This window comes from Leuciscus leuciscus, assembly GCF_965113295.1.
Source record: "Leuciscus leuciscus genome assembly, chromosome: 11".
Lineage (NCBI taxonomy): Eukaryota > Metazoa > Chordata > Actinopteri > Cypriniformes > Leuciscidae > Leuciscus > Leuciscus leuciscus.
In genome coordinates, this window is record NC_138735.1 from 14,771,757 (window position 1) to 14,791,491 (window position 19,735).

Genomic DNA, 19,735 nt, shown 5'->3' on the forward strand with positions numbered 1-19,735 from the left:
ATTAGCTAACAAGCTACCGTTATAGGTCATAGCATATATTGGTATGAGACAGAATTTTAGGCCCTGTTTACACGAGAACGCTCGCGGGTGAAAACGTAAAAATATTTTATCAGATGTGCCTTTCGTTTAGACGGCGACGGCGTTTTTGGGGCTTAAAAACGCAAAAAAGTGAAACCACCCTCCAGAGTGGAAATCTTAAAAACGCTCCACCGTCGCGTTTCCGTCTAAACGGTAAAACGCAAAAGTCTGCAAGACAGTGAAGGCACCGATCAGTGCTTGACATTGCCACCTAGCCGCCTGGAGTGCATACTACATCAAATTTCACACACTTTTGCGTCACCGTATGCACGCAGATTTCCCCCCCATAACGCTCGTCTAAACGCAGAATAAAAAGTGATCACTTTTGCGTTTTCTCTTCAGATCGTTTCCGTGTAAACGTAGCCTTAATATCGAAGCATCGTTATAATTTTCATTTTGAGGATATGTACTGTACACCTTAAAAAATAATGCAATCAATGATCTTAAGGTTATTTATTTAAGAAACTAATCAGGTCAAGTAAATACAAAAAACTGCATTAAATACTATGTGCCAAAGAGCCTAGACTGTCATTTTTATATTTTGGCATATATGGAGAAGTGTCCAGTTATTGTTTACCATTTCGATCAATAGTATTTAAGCCCATTATAAAACACTCAGCAGCACAGCGGGGCAGATAAACACTCTGTTACTGGTGGGGCAGCAGGAAGGAGACATGGAGAATGTGCGGATTGCAGGGGATTGCAGTGTTTGTCATCTAAACAGGTGATTTTCCGGCAGGCTGCCTCCACTTGGAGCCGTGTGGGGAGGCAGGAAACTGCGTTACCGCTCCACTATTTGTGTTGATTGTATCTTTTGTGTGTGGGTCTAAACAGCTGGCATCCTTTTTATAGAAAAACAGCAGGTAAACATCTGAGTAAATGTGACAAAACGCCTGCTCTTTCACACTTTCACTTTTTCTCCTCTTGGAGAGGTCCAGGTTAAAGTTGAAGGGGTTTGAGGAGAGGACTCTTGTTACTACTTGTTATAAGCGATCTTGGGCACAATTTTAAGTCACATTTAAATAAATATCCCCATTCAAAAAATAATAAATAAATGCTGTACATATATGAAAAGTAAGCAGAAGCTTGTTACTGAAGAACCTACAATGTATTGAAACAGCGACTTTCTATAGAAAGAAAGAAAGAAAGAAAGAAAGAAAGAAAGAAAGACCCCTCTCAGAGGTTTTGCGCCTCATGGCAAAGTGGGTGAGTAAATTTTAAACTCTATTAAGTTCTGCGAGGCCTGCAATGGCCGTGTGACCAGCGGGGTCATATGGAGCAACAACCCATGTAATCTCCTGAACAAGGGAAAAAAACAGCTTGCTGTTACCATGGCAAGGGACTTCTGGACATCAAAGTAAAGCAAGAGTTCATTTTCCGCCCGTTCCGTTCAGACTGCAAATTTAGACTTAATCGCTTTCTCTGCTAATACAATAGGAAGAGGCAGGCCTCAAGGGACAGGCTCCTGCTAACACTACAAGTACAAACAGAGCTAAAACACCATCACTAAAGATTAAAAAAAAAGCTTAAAAAAGTATGTTGGCAGGATGTTTTCACAGAATGTAACTTTAACAAATGTATTTTTCTCAACTGACTGCCAAATGTTTTTTTAAACCTCACTAAATTTTATGAGATTTACTGTGTGCTTAAAAGAAAAAGAAAAAATGCTTTAAAAATTCCAAGTGAGGGAAAAAAAAAGGTTTATTCTTAATCCAAGATATATTATGTAAAAATCATATCTTACACAATTTTGCTTTTTAAGTGCATTTTTTAAATATGTTTTTACTTGAAAACAAAAACATTGATTAAGATTATTATTTTAATTTTTTTTTGCAATGTGCAGATTTACTTTGTCATTTAAATGGGACGAGAGACAATGGCTCCAGTGTCTGGACAGATCTGACAAGGACTGTTATTAAACATCTGAAAAGCCGAAAGAAAATTGTTTTTGCATCATAGCAATTCCTAAGACGATCACACCTCTGTTTCACCCTTTTTTCTTCTCTCCCTTGCTCTCTCTGTCTCTCTGTTTTCCCATTATAGAGAGTGGACATAATCAGAAGTGACACATCTGAGCATGCTCACAGTCTCCCAAGCGTCACATCCAGACCTTATGCTACCTCCTTCCAAAAAAACCCTCTCTCTTTCTCCCACGTTCCCCAGCCTGGAGCCTCCCCTCTGCCCGGGTACATCAAAACACCATTAGACTGTCCCAAACACCTCAGTTCCCCTGTTGGACCCCTGGAGCACATCACCTGCCGTCTCCTCTGGACTCTCCTCACACTACCAACGCTACTTACAGAGCCCCATTTCACCTGACCATTGACAAATAAATAAATAGCTGAGAGAAAAACAGAAATATACCGACTCGAGGGAAGAATAGGTGAGAGAGTAAAAAGAAAAACAGAAATGAAGAGACATGCAATGCTGAAAAGTTGAAGAAGCTAAGCTGGTGTTCTTGGGTCAAGCCTTCCCATGATGCACTGCGCTGGCGGCATAAAGGGCCTCATCTTCTGACGCACACAAGGGCTGTTTAAAATGCTGCACTTCATCAGATAAAAAGCACAAATGTTGGGAAAAGAGGGGGCAAAAGGGGTCACGTTTAACGGGCCGGAATGCAAATGACAGAGGAACAAGGAAGGAAATTAATGACAAATGTACCTATAAAGGTGTGATGGACTGCCCAGTGCTGGCCGTCAATCATGTGACTCATTAACTCAAGCATAATTAACTGCTTTTGGTGTCATTATATAAAATCCTGCTTCCATAACTGTGGCCCTCAAAATCCATAGAGTAATTTTAAGCCATTAGTCATTTTTGCTCTATTTTCGCTGCAAAGAGGCAGGCCTGGGTAACCTCCAGTACAGTTTAAACAAATGTACATTTTATTTATACATTTACTTACAAATTCCATATTTTATCATTTTTCCTACTGAAAAATTACCAGAATGTTTTGTCCACATTTCCATGTGATTTATTAAAGAATATGTTTGCTGCAATACTAAAGATCCAAGCAGAACTGCTGACTGCAGTGTTACACATATAACACTGTTATTTCCATAAAGAAGAAGAAGAAGATCCGAACAGTGCAGTAGGACCATCAGTTTTGTGAAAAGTTCATATTACATTTCCGTTGGCCACCAGAGACAAGGTCTCTATCAGATTTCCTATGATGAAAAAATGATCAAAAAAAATATATTAAACCATCAAATGCAAAATGATCAATGGTTGTTTGTCTTAAAATGACTGAGAGCAAAATATTGCATGTCTTAATCTAAGTGGAAAATATGGAACAGCATGTCTCTTTCCGAGGTAACTTCAACTATTTTAATTCATCATGTCAAATTCTCCTCTCCGGCATTTGAACAGAATGCCATCTCTTTTCACTTGCTGTTGTTTGACATACAGATCCGCATTTGAATGACTTTAATATTGGCTTAATCAATGGCTGGTGATCTTTTGATGGCCTCTATTCAATAAAGGCCAGCGTCAGCTGTGTGCGAGTTTCATAACTAGAATAATGGTAAATGATTACTCCTCCACATGGCGTCTCAGAGTGAGCCGAGCTAATGAAGAGAAATGGTTGGGTTTGGAGCTGGGGCTGCCAGCTGCCATTTGAGAACTCGGAGCACCGAGATTAATGGTGACTGAGCAGGGTTCTGTGGCTATGATGTGGTCAGAGGTCCGATCGATAATACACACACACACAAACCTGACCCACTCATCCATTTATACGCACACACACATGCAAATAGACTCAACCAAACCTTAACACAAACACTCATCCCTAAGTGGAATGATGAATTGACAACATTTGGACACAACATTGATCAGAAACTTCCCAGTGTTTCTCTGGGCAGTTTAAAAAGGTCAAAAGAAACTTAAGTGCTGAATGATATTAAAAAAGTGTTTTCTCCAGCCACACCATTATCCTGTGTTAACATGCCACATTAATAATTTTTTTTATATTTGTATATGGAGTGGGTGATGCAGGGATAAATATTGTAGCGATTAAGGAGAGTTGTAGAAGAAGAAAACATATCAGAATGGGGCCCAGGACAGAACCTTGAGGATTACCCCATTAAGAGAGAGGGGAAAAGAGGTACTGAGGCTATTTCCAGACTGCCAGCAACAAAAAAAAAATGTTTTGCAAATCCAGATTTTATATTTACATTTATTATATTTTATATTTATTATCCAGATGTGTTTTTGAAAGTCTGGACAGCAACAAACAAAACAAAAACAAAACATGAAATCTACTGTAGAGATGCAACAATTTTTCAGATGTAAATTTTTCCACTGATACCCATAGCCGATTATTCACAATAATATCTGCCAATACTAATGAAAAAATGTCACTTCACATTTAAGTAATAATAACCTGCAAGTGACAACTCATTGTAAAATGTCAAATTGTCATTGACATACTTGCAAATGTTAGATCCAAATGTCTACAGGTGGAGGTCTTATAAACTGTAATTCCTTGATGCCAGTGCTGCCTTTTTTTCCCCTGAAAATAATCCCTCATTTTGAGTAAATAAAAAGTTGCTTTGCTTTCAGCACTCAAGATTTTCCTCACTGGCTGCATCACATGCTTTATAATTATTCATACCAAATGCAGTACTACTTTTGATGGGCAATAGTCTTATTTTCTGCTTCAGTCACCAGTGCACATTTGTATTTTCATATAGTGGGAGTTTCGTTATGTAAGGCAATTTTCTGCCTTCTTAAGGAGGGATGTCTATTGGGCTGCATTAATGAGTGAGTGACAGAGTGTGTGTGAGAGAGAGAGAGAGAGAGAGAGAGGGGGGGGGGGGGGGGGGGGTGAAGGGGAAGGAAGAATAAAAAAAGAGAAGAGCGAGAAAAGAGACCATAGAGGGCATGGATGAAGCAAGTGAGGAAAAGAAAAATGAGAACAGGACAGAGGTTAGATATTTCTTTGCCATTTAAAATGTGAACTTCCATTTACACAGTTAACATGAATAATTAACAAAACACGGCTAGTAAATAAAATAATCATACATTAATTCTACAACCCTATAATTACACACTCTTTAAGCAGCCTGTAATGCTATGTTACAAACATTTTTAAATGTCAACTTGAAACACTAGCAACCTGAAACACTAGCACACAACTTTATTCCGTAATATGCCGAGTGAAATGGGATATTTAAAAAATGATGATAATAATAATAATAATAATTGGGCAGGACTCAACTTTATCCATTCAGAATATATTGGATTTTGAAAAGTCCTGACAAGCAGTGATTTGTGAAGAGTCGCAACCAGTGTTGGGGAAAGTTACTTTTAAACGTAATGTGTTACAATATTGCTTTACAACCTAAAAAAAGTAACTAAGGGCATTAGTTACTTTTTACGGAAAGTAATGTAACGTTAATTCTGCATTACTTTTTCTCACCTGGACTGGGCTTGCTTGTATGTTTTTGTATTATTGTATCTATTATTGGCAAATGTACATGCCCTTTCACACCAAAAGTGAAATGAACAAGCCTCAGACTGAAGGAAATGCAAACTCACACCTGTACAGTAGAGGGCGCAGCTCAAACAAACCTTTCAGCTGTGCTGCCATTCTGGGGCGCGTTTCCCAAAAGCATTGTTAATCAACTATGGTCTTAAGTTCTGTTGTTATCAGCATAGTTCAATGAGATTGTGTTTCAGGAAACCTTAGTTTTAACGAAGCATCACAAATTTGTGTGGTTGGAAAAACAGCTCTCTACCAGTGGTTAGAGGCACACTTTCTTGTTTGCATTACATGAGGACTTAATACATCCTTATCTTGAGCAGAATACTTAAGGTGACATCCAGTACAATCTATATCTTTCATTTAAAAATATAAAAAAATTTAATTTACATCTTTTAGTTTGTCAAGTGATTTAAAGCACCGTTTTTGAAAAGTGTGCACGTGTATGTATACGTGCTCTAGTACGTAAGGAGCCTGTGATTGAATCTGGAAAAATTTGAATTGGATAGGCTATGGCCGTAATGTATAACAAAAAATCCAACATTAATTCAATCTCAAATGAATTAGTTAAAAGAAATGATTACTCCACCACCTGTGTGACATTATTAAAAAGAGAGAGACATGGTTGAATGACAAATTTGTGACAATATAGTTTCGGGAAACAGTCGTGACGAATAAATGATATATATTTTAAATATGTTAAAAAAAGAACAGTTCTTATAAATTGAATAATATTTGTACAATATTAATAATTGTTAATAATTAAATAATAGCTGCATATTTTTGAATGCAGCTTTGTTCAAAAACATAAAATATGTATCATACAGAAACTTTTGAACGGTACTCTAAATTTGATCATTTTCTGAAAATTAGGCTGTTCCCTTTCAATAAAAACGAGATAATTAGTGTATGGGGGGAAATTCAAGGGCAGGGTTCAGGATCAGCGTATGGAGACGGGAAAAACTGCATAAGGGGGCACTGCGAGAAACAAAAACAGCATGTGTGAGCGTATACGTGTCTGTCCATGATCATATGAGTGTTGGAAGGGCGCCTGACCTTGGCAGGGATGGGGTTTCAGGAACGAGCTATAATGATGGCTGATTGCTGGGGAATGGTGGAGAATGGACAAAGATAGAGGGAGGTAGATGAGAGGAAAGGAGAAGAGGCCGGCGTAATTGCAGCACTCGTGGGTCTGAGCCTCCCGTGGCACACATCAGTACATCAGGAGGGGTGTGTCTTACCGCGACGGGCGAGTGGGAGAGAAAGTGGGGGTAAAGGATGGACAAGTAAGGGCGCAGTACAGTCTAGAGAGGTTGAGGGAAGGTATGAATGGGCGAGAGAGTGAGACAGAAAAGGGGATAGGTGAGAGGGAAATGGAAGAGCGATGAAAGTTAGGAACGGTAGAGCAAGACAGAGAGAGCAAGAGGAGACAAGGGGAGTCTGCCATACTCTGAGGCAATAAATTGGCGTTGGCTGAATACCGGGCAGTAGCCTGTAATTACTGCCGTAAGACTTTGGGTCGGTGGGTCCTGGCAGACCCGTAAAGCCACTCTGTCTGAGAGAAGGGAGAAAGAGAGACAGCGAAGACCAAGGTGGTCTCTAATACCTGGAGAAAATAGTCCGTTAAAGCTGTCTCAGTGGCAGTTCTTTAGGTGGTGCAGAATCCCCTAGATGTACACAATCAGAATTTTGGCATCTTTGCTCATGGGCACAGGCTCAAATAAATTTTTCACTTGAGATGTAGCCTAAATGTTATTTGACTAATCACTTCTGGAGCCACAAGAAATTACATCATTGTAACACACACACACAGAAAGTCAATATAAAGGCATAGCTCACCCCAAAAATGAAAATTCTGTCATTATTTACTCACCCGCATGCCGTTTCAAACCTGAGAGACTTTCCTCTGTGGAACACAAATGAATATATTTTGAAGAATGTTGGTAAGCTAATAGTTTGGGTGACTGAATTCCATTGTACTGAATTGGGAAGTAAAAACCCTGAGGCCTTTCTCAGAATACATTCTGTGATGTTCCACAGAAGAATAAAAGTCATACCGGTTTGGAAGTAAATGGTGACCAAATTTTCTTTTTTGTGTGAACTATCCCTTTAAAAGTCCTTCAAAAAATAAAACGGTATTTATTTTATATAAAAATTTGATTGCGTCAGAATATGGCCACCAATGAACAAATGTTTTTGGCCAGAGTCTTTCTGTCTCTCTGTCTGGAACCATGGAGGCAGACACAGTGGCAAGGTCAAAGACTGAACAGACAGCGCACAGTAGTATGACATGCTGGGAGAGACGAGAGAAAAAGAGAGAGACACCAGAAAACGTTCCTATTCCACATAAATTCTGATCTTTTTAACGTTCTTTTCATCAAAGAATCATAAAAACATCAAAAAAAAAAAAATCTATCAGAGTTTCCACAAAAATATTAAGCACACAACTGTTCTCAACTCTGATAATAAGAAGAAATGTTTCTTGAGGATTTCTGGTTTCATTTATGAAGGATCATGTGAAACTAAAGACTGGGTGGCTGCTGAAAATTCAGCTTATATCACAGAAATATTAATAAAATATATTAAAACAGAAAACGGTTATTTAAAAATGTTTTGATTAAATAAATGCATCTCTGGAGAGCATTTCTTTCAAAAACATTAATACATTTATAACAATATATGTATATGTACTCTCCATAGGCATAAAGGTTTTTATACAGTACAAACTGTATATTCTGTCCCCTAACCCTAAACCTACCTATCACAGAAAACTTTCTGCATTTTTTGAATGTTTTTAAGCCATTTGGTTTATGAGGACACAGGAAATTGCCTCGTAAACCATGTTTATGTTGTAATAGCCATGCCATTATACACATTTGTGTCTTCATAAACCATATATACAAGAGCACACACACAAATCATCACAACACGAGTGTGTCTACTGTATATGTGCCTACATCAGTGTGTGTGTATGGTCTGCTCTGCTTCCCTCGCTCTCCTTCTCCCTGTGCCACAGATCAGTGTGTGCGTGTGGCTCAGGGCTGATGTAAGCCAGTGGAGTGGCAAATTACAGCAGACCTACAGCTGTAGGCTGACATTATGATTAATTTGATCAGTAATTTCTCCTGTTTTTCATTTTAATCGCTGTGACCATTCTGCTGTGGCAGGTCTCTCAGATCTAATTAAGATCAATTCTGGTGTAACCAGCTTGCCCACCGAGCCGCCCCCTCCTCCTCAAATCCCCGAGTCCCCTCAGCGTGGAGAAACCCCGTCGCTCCAATCAATCAGCACCTGCAAATCCAGCCACCCTGCTAATCAGCCAATTAACACACTTAGGCAAATTTCATAATCTCCACCGCCTGGTTGTCGTCACAAAAGCCAGTCTCTACCTCCCCTACTTTGTTCTTCTTCTAATGCTGGCTCTCCAAATGAGAGTTTACTGGGAGGTAAAAGAATCACAGTTTTTCAAAAACAGATGGAGAGAAGGATGGGAGAGGTTTTAAACTTTCTGTTTACATGATTGTGATGGTAATATTTTGGTAACAGTGTTGTGGAATAGCTAAGTCAATGGAGCCCAAAACTACATTGTATGGACAAAAAACATTTTGAGACATTTTCAAAATATTCTTTTGTGTTCCGTAAACGAAAGAAAGTCACATATGTTCAGAACGACATGAGGATGAGTAAATGATGACAGAATTAAAAAAATTTAGGAAAACTATCCATTTAAGCAAACTTTTTCAGTCTTTGAAATTGTGTAAATAGTGTACTTTTTTGAAAGTGCATGACAAAACATTGCTAAATTGTTGTTTCTTATGTTATTTTATGACTTTTTTGTTAATGCTATAAACAGTTTTTTTTAATAAGCTTTAAAAAAAAAAAACTTTAAATGGGCCATCATGCAAATTGAAAATGTAGTTAAAGAAATAGTGAACTTAAAAAATTTAATTGTTTCAAACCTTGGGTGGGTGAATAAATTATGACAGAATTAAAAATTTTAAGTGAACTATTCCTTTACTGCTATCTATTTTTAATTCATAGATTTTTTTTTTAATGTATTATTTGTATTTACAGTACATTAATAAGTTCCAAATCCAAATATTGGATCTCAATGACTACGTTTACATGCAGCCAATATCCGGGTTATGGTCGGGTTAAGGTCACTATTTGGGTTTCTGAAACATTCGGAATAACGCGTTTACATGCGTGAGCAGAGAGAGTTACTCCTGTATACATGGAATTTACAATATCCCGATGTAAACGGCGACGCGCGGTTAGCGTCTGGACGTACGGACTTCCTTAAGACGCAATATGCGTCATTTCCGATTCTTTTTCCTGTATCCAAAGACAACAACAACAGCAGCAGCACGCGGATAATGAATAGTTCGGGGCAGATAGCGATCGCCTTTGTTTGCGCTTTCCTCCTCGCTCCAAAAGTGTGGTGCTGTGCTGCGTCTCGCCCATGTTTACCTCTACTTCTTGTTTACTTCCGGTATACTGCACGCGGGTTTCTGTATGCTCCGTCTATACTCAAAAGACCAAGATTCCTTGCGAATAGAACATGCGCAGAACACAAATCAATGTCCCTTTTGATGGGGATATGCCGTTACGCGTTTACATGACCAAATATTCGGGTTAGAAAGGGGGTACCCCAGGTATAATATCCGGGTTTTTAAAAACCGGGATATGAGCATATCCGGGTTTTTGCCGGTGTTTACATGGCCGTGCGCGACCGGGTTATTGCTAATATCCCGGTTTTGAACGGGTTATTGGCTGCATGTAAACGTAGTTAATGATCTGTTAATAATGCTCTCATTAATAATGTGCGTGTTGCCGTTTCTTTATTTTAGTTAAACCAAATGACATGTACGAATCTGCACTAAACGCGGTGTATAAACATCACAGCCTACAGAAAAAGTCTTACTAGAAAATCATAAATTTGAACTGTCTAAAGGATCTCAGTGTCAGAGACTTACAAAACACCCTGTCTGAAATTTTGACCAAATAAAGAAAAAGACGAGACAAGAAAAATGAGAGAAAGAAAGAGCGAGAGAGAGTGCAGACAGTGAGCACTTAGATTCGTACACTGGACACACTGACTGTTGTATTATCAGAGTGGGATGCTAACACGCTGTCATGTTGTCAGTTCAGCAACAGAAGGCCTCTATCTGTGTCTTTAGGTGTCTTCAGATAATAGGAGACCTGTCTGCCCTCCCTTACCAAAAGTATTACACCCAAAGAGAGGAATGGGAGGCAAGAGAAAGCAAGAGGGTGGGGTGGTACCTGTGTGACCAGAAGGCATAATTATGACAAACCCTGGAAATACACATTCCCAAAATTCTCTAGGTGTTCGCAATGTCTAACTGTGGCTGTCCCTAAAGGCTGGTATCAGCACTCAGGTGAAGTATGCTGTAACTTTCTCAAGCAGACGCACACATAAGCCCAATTACGGACTCCAGCCCCTCAGGAGAGGCAGCCTGCAAACCCTGCCACACATACAATCACATTGGTTAAGTGGTAATGTGGACCCCGATGAAGCGGGAACTTTAAACCCCTTCTGACTCCTGACACACACACACACATGCACACTTATCGCTCTATTTTTCTCACTCTCACACAGTGGAGGGCTGGGTAATGACGCTGTCGTCTCTGGTGCCACTCTCTCTTTAGATTAACAAGAGGGTCACACATGACTCTTGGCAGTAAAATCTAATCATGGACCCCTAGGATAAAGAAACCAGAGAGTAAAGATCAAAAACCTGTAGAGAAGCTTTCTTAACACACCAGGCGAAGGGTGTTCCTCAAGGCTTTATTCTGGGTCCTCATGCAGTTTTCTCTTGGTTAAAACCCTGGTAAGTACAAGTATTTAGCCTGCTCACACAACTCATATTTAATTGTATTGGATTAATTGTATTGGGCAATATTTTATATTTCATAAGTAATACCTAATATAAAAGTGGCTACAACTCTGAATCTTGTCATTTTAAAATCTAAAATATTAAAAAGGGTTGCTTCAGTATTATCAAAGACACTTTCTCTGACTTTGCAAATGATTGTGAAGCTGTTCATCAATATTTATTTATTTAAAGCTGCATTCCGTAACTTTTCTGGGTTAAAAATTATCCAAAATAATTTTTTGAGCAAGTACATAACTGCAATTGCAGATTTCGAACAGGGATGGCGACAAAGAGGAAAAACCACGGACTACAGCTTTAAGACGACGTAAAAATCAGGAGTGTTATTTTAGTATCATTGAGATACTATAACAGTTTGTATTCATATTTTGAATTACTTTTTATTTTTATGTTTTCCATTATTTTTATTTTAGTTCAAGTTTTAGTAATATTGTTGTGTTTTATCATTTTTATTAGTTTTAGTTTTTTTAATGTCTACATATTTTTTATTACTTTTAATTTTGGTTTATAAGTTTTAGTTAAGTACATTAAGTTGACTAAAAACTAAATGGAAGTGAGAAAAATAGCTGACATTTCAGTTAACATTTATTCTATTTTAAGTAACGGAAACGTTTTTTATGGTTTTAGTTTTAGTTAACTTTAGTAACCCTGAACCAGGATAATGTATAAGCAACCAGTAATTATCGCAAAATAAACCCTTTCCTGACCACCATGTTGGGGTTCATTTTTGCAATATTGACTAGCTTGTACATCCTCCCTTAAAACAGATCAAATTACAACACACCTTATACAACCACAAATATGAAGTAAAACCTGTGCACAGATGCTCAGATAAATAATTCCATTTAAGACAATTCACAAACATCTAGACCTGAGGATGCATATACTGATGCTGGCAACATCATGCATCCAAGCCAAGTTTTTGGAGACCCCATTGTCACTCCCCACCCCCATTTAATCTATTCCACCTCTGAAACATCTGAATCACGTATCAGAAGGGCTTGATGATAACTTGACAGATCGAATTAGGTGTGCTTCAACTATAAATGAAGAAATATATGGCTGGCCTTTCCTAAGGAATCCCTTGGAAACCACTAGTTCTGGGCTCTGGAGACCATTAAGTGTGGGGCTCCATAGGGTCCAGCTGGTGATACAAGCCGGGCAGAGGGACAGAAGGTGAAATAAATGACTAAACTGATGGCAGCCATAAAAAGGGGGAAGGGGAAGTGGGGTTGTGGTACAGCACAGAGCAATAAGGGCTGTGACGCTGATGAATGCGGGGAAGGATGGAGAGGCGACCCTGGCCTCTCTCAAACCAAAATGAAACCACTGGGACATGTAGGGAGGAGGACATGTTATTAGTGACGGACTCAGACAGCCAGATGAGAAGAGGAAGAGGAGGAACTGATGGACAGACAGAAGATATGAAAAGATAACTTATGTTTCCCATTTAAAACACAAGCTGTGTGAAAAAATAAAGAGGTCAGATCATACATGGTAATATTAGTAAATATTTTATGTCATATTTAGTTTTACACAAAGTTGCAGTTGTTTTTGCAGACTAGTTCCAATAAATGCTCATTTTGAGGGAGCTTTGAGGTCGAAAAAGCTTTTTTATTAATGAAAATGTCAGATCAAGGCAAATTTGATATGACATGACCCCTTTAAAAGACATGAGCTACAGTAACTGAAGCAACAAAGATTCATGTGTGCCATCTGTGGAGTTTGTTTCAATTTTATAAGCCTGCATGACAATAACAGATAACAAAATAAAATATCAACAAACTCATCTTAGCCAGTCATCACTGACATATGGTGCTTTGGACTTCCCAATGCAAGATCTTATTTGCAAAATATAAAATATGTTGAAAACTAATCTGGTTCAATCGGGTGCATATACTATACATTTTCACAACATGTCAATAAGTGATTATCATAAAATTGTTTCAAATCTAGTTACACCAAAAACATCATTACTCGTAATTCAATATTCCGCAGCTCTTCATTTCCAATAATAGTCTATTGCTGTCGCTAGCAAGATGGCTTGGATAAACTCTTAACAATAAACTTTCAATTTTCATTCTTTTTCAGGGACAGGCTTGGCAAACAGGCACCTCCTCCAGAAACAATATTTGTAATATCCAAGATTTCCCCAGACAGATTCAATCATTCAATTGAATTACTGCCCCATTCTCTAACATTCATCCTAGACCTCGTCTCACTCCAAAGCTCCATTCTTCCAGACATGTTGTGAATAATGTAGAAGAATGAGTTCTTTAAGTGAGGCGACATCATATTTAGGGGTCATTACATTGAGCCGATCGGTCTCTGCTGCCCCCGTGCCATGCAGCACTCTGGAGCTGCTCCCCATCACAAGTCAACTTATATTATAGCTTTAAATAACTTCACTTTTAGTGTGTAAACAAGAGTTGAACTGGGTGAGGAGCAATACAAGGAAGGCTGCTGGCTACGGCTGTCTGGAAATGTGAGGCATTTATTTTGATATCACATTGTTTTTTTCTTTTTTTCCAGATCAAAACCACCTAAAATTCTGGACTGTTGTCACATGAATGCAGGAAAAATGCAGTTATTATTTTAAATGGAAAGTATTAAGTGATTTTGACCCATTACTTTAATAATATAAAATAACGTTAAAAAAAATATGAAGAATGCAGAATGCAAAAATGAAAAATGCTGTTTTTATTTTAAAGTGGAAGTGTTCAGTGAATTCTGAACATTAATTTAAAGGAGTCATGAACTGAGAAATCAAAATTCCCTTGACCTTTTGACATATAATAGGTCATTACTATAAAAACATTGTGTAAGTTTCAGAGCTCAAAACTTCAGTCTTCATGCTTATATTGAAGCCAATCTGCCAGAACGACAGGTTGTGGAATGTGCCACTTTATGGCTGTCTATGTAGTAGAAAAATAACGAGAGAGGCAAATGCAGGTCTATGCAGAACTAAACGATAAAGATGGCTCCGAAGACTCTGAGCAGTGCCAAGTTGTGAAAAAACACAGTCTTCCTTCTGATCCCAACATTAGGAAAGAGTACAGTAGATTAACTATATTTTTAATGAAGTTCCAGACCACATCAGTAAGAACTTGGTCCTTTGTTCACTTCATTCACTCTCGCCAAAACTCCCCTTATAATAAACAAATCTCTTACTCACATCGTGTTTGCACTATTAGTTATGATGAAAGGATTCGTCAGTGTGCAGAATTTGAGTTGCAATGACGAGATCGCTGCATTCATGCACTCAACCTATCTGTGATCGGCTACAATGCTCATCCACTGCAACTTTTCAAGCCATAATCTAAATATGATGCATTAGATCTAAATATAATGCTATAATCAACACTTTTCACAATTAGTCAACCTTGAGAGCTGTAATAGTAAAAAAGGGGTTAAAAGTTTTCGAGAGAGTTTCACATGTAATTCTAGCTATTTCATATGCAAATATGTTAGCCAATCACAGCAGTGGACGTTTACAGTGAAGTCTCACAGCAGACACGCCCCTTCAAACAGAGCATTCAAATCAGAGGGCTAAAATCAGGCTAGAAAAAAATGCCTTTTATTTCTAAATTATGCAAATTTTTAATGTAAAAATCATACTAACATTATAAGCGCACACCAGGAAATATTATGGAACAATAAAACAATGCAGTTCATGACCCCTTTAATGGTTTAAAATAAAATAAAATAATAAAATAAAATACAATATAATATGTATATATTTATTAAATAAATGTATGAATGCAAGACAAAATAAATGTATGAATGCAAGATACAAAATAATATGAATGGAGAACAGTGTAGTTAATTGGTTTAAATGCGAAGTGTTACGCAAATTCGTCCCATTACTTTAATTGTATAAAATAACATACATTGAAACAGAAGAAATGCAGAATGCAAAATGCAGTTATTATTTTAAAGGAGAAGTGTTTAGTGAATTTGACTCATTACTTTAATGGTATAAAATAAAACAAAATACAATAAAAAAAAATATTTTCCAATCTTACCTGTAGTGGTAGAGGAGGCGTAACAGGTGATGGCAAGCTGCGAGCTGGTGATTGGTTTTGCCTGTGAGGGGGCGGAGACTGGGGAGGCTGAGCTGAGCTATGATTAGAGGTGGTACAGGTGGAGGCGGAGCCTGGAGAAGGTCCAGACACTTGTGATTGGATCGGAGGAGTGAGCTGATGATGGCTGGGTGGCTGGTGATGCGTTGGGCCGCAGAGATGTTGGTGCTGCTCCCGTTCTCGTTGTTGTTGTTCTCTTTCACGCTGTTCTCGTTCTCGTTCTCGCTGTTGTTGTTGTTGTTGCTGCTGCTGTTGATGATGATGATGCTGTTGCTGGTGATGCTGTAGCTGTTGGAGCTGTTGGAGATGCTGGAGCTGAGAGTTTAGGGATGAGGTAGCTGTGATGAGAGAAAGAAGGAGGAAGATGTTGATTTTTTTCATGATCTAAGCCAAGAATTTATAAAATATATATTTTTAAAAGCCAATTCAAGTTGAATTTAACAACAAGGGGTTTCGGCTGTACAGCAGATCTAGAAGATCCAGAAGAAAATAGTGTCATAGGCCAGCTTAGGTAAGTTCAGTGATGGTTCATTTCTGTTGTAAAAAAGTTATTAATTTAGTTAATTTATCTATACAGCCACTCTGGAGAAAATAGTGATGTCACCGTTCAGCTCAGTTCAGTTCAGTTCTCATATAATTATGTCAATGCAGGCAGATCAATAATATTGTTGAATATTAAGTGTCCCCAACTAAGCAAGCCAAAAGCCAAAGGCAACAGTAACAGTTTTTTTTTTTTTGTGGCTTGAATAAATATGATTCATATAGAGAATTAATATAGATCACCCTTTCTCTTTCCATTTGCGCTGTATTTTCAAATGCCTTACTTTAAACTCAATGACACCACTTTGTTCATTCTTGACTTGAAGTGAACTTTTGCCTGTATGGTGCTTAGAATCACTGTTTTGGACTGTCCGCCTTTAACTTGAGAAAGTGAGGACAGAATTACATGTCTGGTGTGTGATAAGCCTGACTGTGAGATGGAGCCCTAGGAGACAATTAAGAGGCTTTTTTTTCCAACCCGTTCTCATAAATGTTGCATGTCCAAGACATTTGGGCAAAAAAGCGCCCTAGCGTCTTTATTGCTATGCTCAACAATGCAATAATACAATGATTCAGAATAAGATTTAATAATAAATTAATTTAAATCTAAGCTGTGACTTTGAAAATATGGTTTGTTTCTGATATTTTTGTTTAGGCTAGTAGAAGTTAAGGTCAGTTGCATAAACATAGCGATTATGCTAAGACTGTGTCTTAAGAACTAGTACAACAAACTAGGAGGTAAAGTAATCAGTCTTACTTTTCTGTTTCAAATTAGACCAATCCATGTTTTTATGTAACGAACAGTCTTAAAGAAAAAGAAACGGCTCCTAAATGGCTGCATTGACATTATGGGAACTTCCATACCAATGCCCCCACGTCCTAAGAAAGAGTCTGCCCAAAAAGCTGTGTACAAGCACAAAACACTGTTGAGCCCAAATCAAACTTGGATCAACCCTGAAGTATACGAGATCCTGGGGCTGAATCCGCATCTAGACTGTAAAACCTAATGAATGTGTCCCGAGAGGACCAACCTGTCGCAGCACATACATCATGCTATGACACACCCCTAGCAAGACTTTTGGAGGATGCCATACTCCTAGTGGAGTGAGCCCTGACCCCTAGAGGCCATTCCATACGCCTCATAGGAGAAAGCATCCATAATCCAACGCGAAATAGGTTGCTTGGTGACCGCATTACCTCTATTGCGACCACCAAAGCAAAGCTGAGAGGATTTACATCACTTGCCTGAGCGGTGGACAGAGATCCTCAAGGCACGGACCAGACATAACAGATGCAAGCTTTCCTGCTAAAGCGTCTCATGAGGCAGAGGAAAGAAAGCCAACAAAACAACTGGCTGACCAACCACAGAACAAAAGTTCTGCTACTCTTTTATAGTGACGTCAAGGCTAGCAATAAAGCTACTTTGCAAGTAAGACTGTTTTCTGAAACCGACTCTAGGGGTTCAAATGAGGCCTCTGTCAAGGCTCCTAGGAACAATGCCAGGTCCCAGGAGGGAACTCGTGAACTCAGGAGGATGTCTTCCCAACAAAGCTCCATCAAAAGGTGAGTAGTTAGCATTGATAGTGGCCACATACACCTTTAAAGTAGCTGGAGCCAGCCCCTTTGTGAGACGTTCTTGAAGGAACTTCTGTACGGAACCGACAGTGCTTTTAACTTGGTTTACATTATATTGCTGACACCAAGATACAAAGAATTGCCATTTCAGATTATACAGCTTTCCTCATAGAAGGAGCTCTAGAGTTCCCTTTCAAGGGAACTCCCGTTGCGTCGAGAAATGACGCTATGGGAACGCTTTGCGTGATGACGTCTTGAAGCACATGTAAAATCAGTCCAATGGTGTGGCGGAACGTCAGAGGCGGGTGACGTCACGTACCAGGAAACTATAAAAGCCGGCCCAAAACAGAAAACGAAAGCTTTCTTAGTCTTCAGTTGCGCTCTGTGTTGAAATCTGTCCTTGTTATTTGGTGTTGTCTGTCTTTATATATATATATATTGATTCAGTTATGGCGAGCAAGCAGCAGTATCGAGTGTGTGTCCATCCCTGCCCGCGTTATTTAAAGGGAGGTGACACACACACTCTTTGTGTTGTTTGTTTGGGAGAGGAGCATGCCCAGTCAGCACTCGAGGGTGGTGACTGTGAGCATTGCTGTGCGCTTCCATTGCGTACGCTCCGATCCCGTTTGGCTCGGTTCAATCCCGACCACGTTCCCCAGGGCTCGGGTCCCGCCGCGGCTGAGGCTCGGCGGCGATCTCAGACCTGGGGTTCGCAAATGGATCTGTCAGTGGATGTTGAGACGGGCTCTGCCTTATCTCAGCATCAATCTGACAGATCCAGTGCCTCTCATCAGGGTGCGGAAGCACGCGCTGCGGTTTCTTCCCCCCTGATAGAGGCACCAATACTGCAATTGTCCAGCTCTGAGGAGTTGGCCACCTCAGTCTCACGCGTTTGAGGAACTGCTCGATGTTATCACTAGAGCAGTTGACAGACTTTCCATTGAGTGGCCAGAGGATAGGCAGGACGTTCGCTCAAAAAGCAAGCTTGACAAACGCTTCCTGCCATCTCGTGCGCAGCCCCAGCGCAGGAGTCTTCCGTTTTTCCCCGATCTCCACACCGAGGTGTCGAGATCGTGGGAAAAACCAGTGTCATACAGAGTATTTTCACCACACACATCCCACTACTCTTCCATTTATAAATATAAAGAGCATGGTTATGGGGAGATGCCGAAGGTGGAAGAGACGCTTGCGAGCTATCTCTCTCCAGCAACGGCATCTTCCCTGAAGACTCCTACACTTCCATCTAAACCAGTTAAAACAACATCTTCCCTGGTTCATAAATCGTATGCAGCCGCTGGTCAAGCAGCAGCGTGTCTGCATACGATGTCTATTATGCAAGCCTATCAGGCTGAACTGCTGGGTGATTTAGAGGAGGGCGGGGGTATTGGTCCCGACACTGTGGCTGAACTACGCAGAGCCACAGATCTGTCTCTCAGGGCCACCAAGGAGACCGCCAGATCAATTGGGCGGTCTATGGCAGCCCTGGTGGCCACTGAGAGGCATCTGTGGCTCAATCTGAGCGACATTAAAGATAAAGAAAAAATTTTTCTCTTAGATGCTCCGGTCTCCACGGTTGGTTTATTTGGCGATGCAGTTAATAGTGCAGTAGCAAAATCACAAGAAGCTGCCAAACAAGCAGCTGCTCTCCAAAGACTTCTCCCCCGCCGTTCTTTCTATGAGGCTGCTGAGCGGGAGCAGCCTCACTCCTCTAAAAAGAGCGCTGAGCACCGTGCCACTCAGAAACAGAGCGTTTCCTCCCGTGCTCCCCCACAAAAACCTCGGGGACACGGAGGGCGCGCTCAAACCCAGCAGTCTTCGAGGGGTAGAACGGATCTGCGGACCGTTCTTACCGCCAAGAAGGCTGCTGGGAAAAAGTCCTGACGTCCGAGGACCCAGGACAAATGAGGGTAGTCCCCCCCGAAGCAGAGCGGTTAACACCTCATTTTACGGTGCCCGTCTCTCTTCGGTGCCCTCAGGGGACCGTTCTGCCAACCCTGCCACCTCTGGTGTTACAGGGCGCAGCGGTCTCCGGCGAGCACATATCTCAAGGTCCACCCGGAAAC

At 39.9% G+C, this 19,735-nt stretch overlaps 1 protein-coding gene across 1 annotated transcript in view; it reads right to left on the minus strand.

Annotated features, from left to right (window-relative positions):
• pou6f2 (POU class 6 homeobox 2) overlaps window positions 1-19,735 on the minus strand; it is a gene marked incomplete at its 3' end in the record, with an annotated part of 121,139 nt that overhangs the window by 30,146 nt on the left and 71,258 nt on the right. The window contains exon 5 of the mRNA XM_082183998.1: window positions 15,501-15,895. Within this exon, the coding sequence (XP_082040124.1) occupies window positions 15,501-15,895 (395 nt within the window). The remainder of the gene's footprint in view (window positions 1-15,500; window positions 15,896-19,735) is intronic.